We start from the raw sequence: 546 nt of genomic DNA, 5'->3' as shown, positions 1-546 counted from the left end.
GCTCGAGTTTTTTTCTCCATAGGGAGACCATTTTAACCCTTTGTCGATTCGCAATTACACCTGTACAGAGTCTAACCAAACCAACATAAAACAACGTCATGCACATTCTACATCTCTGACCCCACGCCTCATCGCCTCCTCATCCCCTCAGGGACCCGTGGCTGGTATTTCCCTACGAAATGCTGGAGGTCTTCACTTACCAGGTGATGTGGGTCGCCGTGGTCACCTACTGCCCCATCCTCGCTCCCAAAGGACTCCTCGCCACGATGACTGGGGTTACGGGCGCCACGCACTATTCGCTGGGTAAGGGATCGAATCCTTTGTTTGTTATGTTGGTTGTGTTGTCTAGCGTTGTCGTGTATGGATATGTGTTGTAGATACGTTGATCGAATTCTTTGTTTGTTATGTTGGTTGTGTGTTGTATAGCGCTGCCGTATATGGTGTTTGTTGCATGGATATGTGTTGTAGATACGTTGATACATAAGTTTTAGACAAATAACAGATTACAAAATAGTGATAATGATTATAATCACCATAACCAAAATT

General features: G+C 44.9%; 1 protein-coding gene across 1 annotated transcript in view; it reads left to right on the top strand.

The window, feature by feature from the left end:
- Positions 1 to 546, top strand: part of LOC119585995 (major facilitator superfamily domain-containing protein 6-like) — a 10,586-nt gene that overhangs the window by 8,294 nt on the left and 1,746 nt on the right. The window contains exon 12 of the mRNA XM_037934707.1: positions 152 to 303. Within this exon, the coding sequence (XP_037790635.1) occupies positions 152 to 303 (152 nt within the window). The remainder of the gene's footprint in view (positions 1 to 151; positions 304 to 546) is intronic.

The sequence above is a fragment of the Penaeus monodon genome, chromosome 20, assembly GCF_015228065.2.
Source record: "Penaeus monodon isolate SGIC_2016 chromosome 20, NSTDA_Pmon_1, whole genome shotgun sequence".
Taxonomy (NCBI): Eukaryota; Metazoa; Arthropoda; class Malacostraca; order Decapoda; family Penaeidae; genus Penaeus; species Penaeus monodon.
This window is presented reverse-complemented; position numbering and strand designations above follow the sequence as displayed.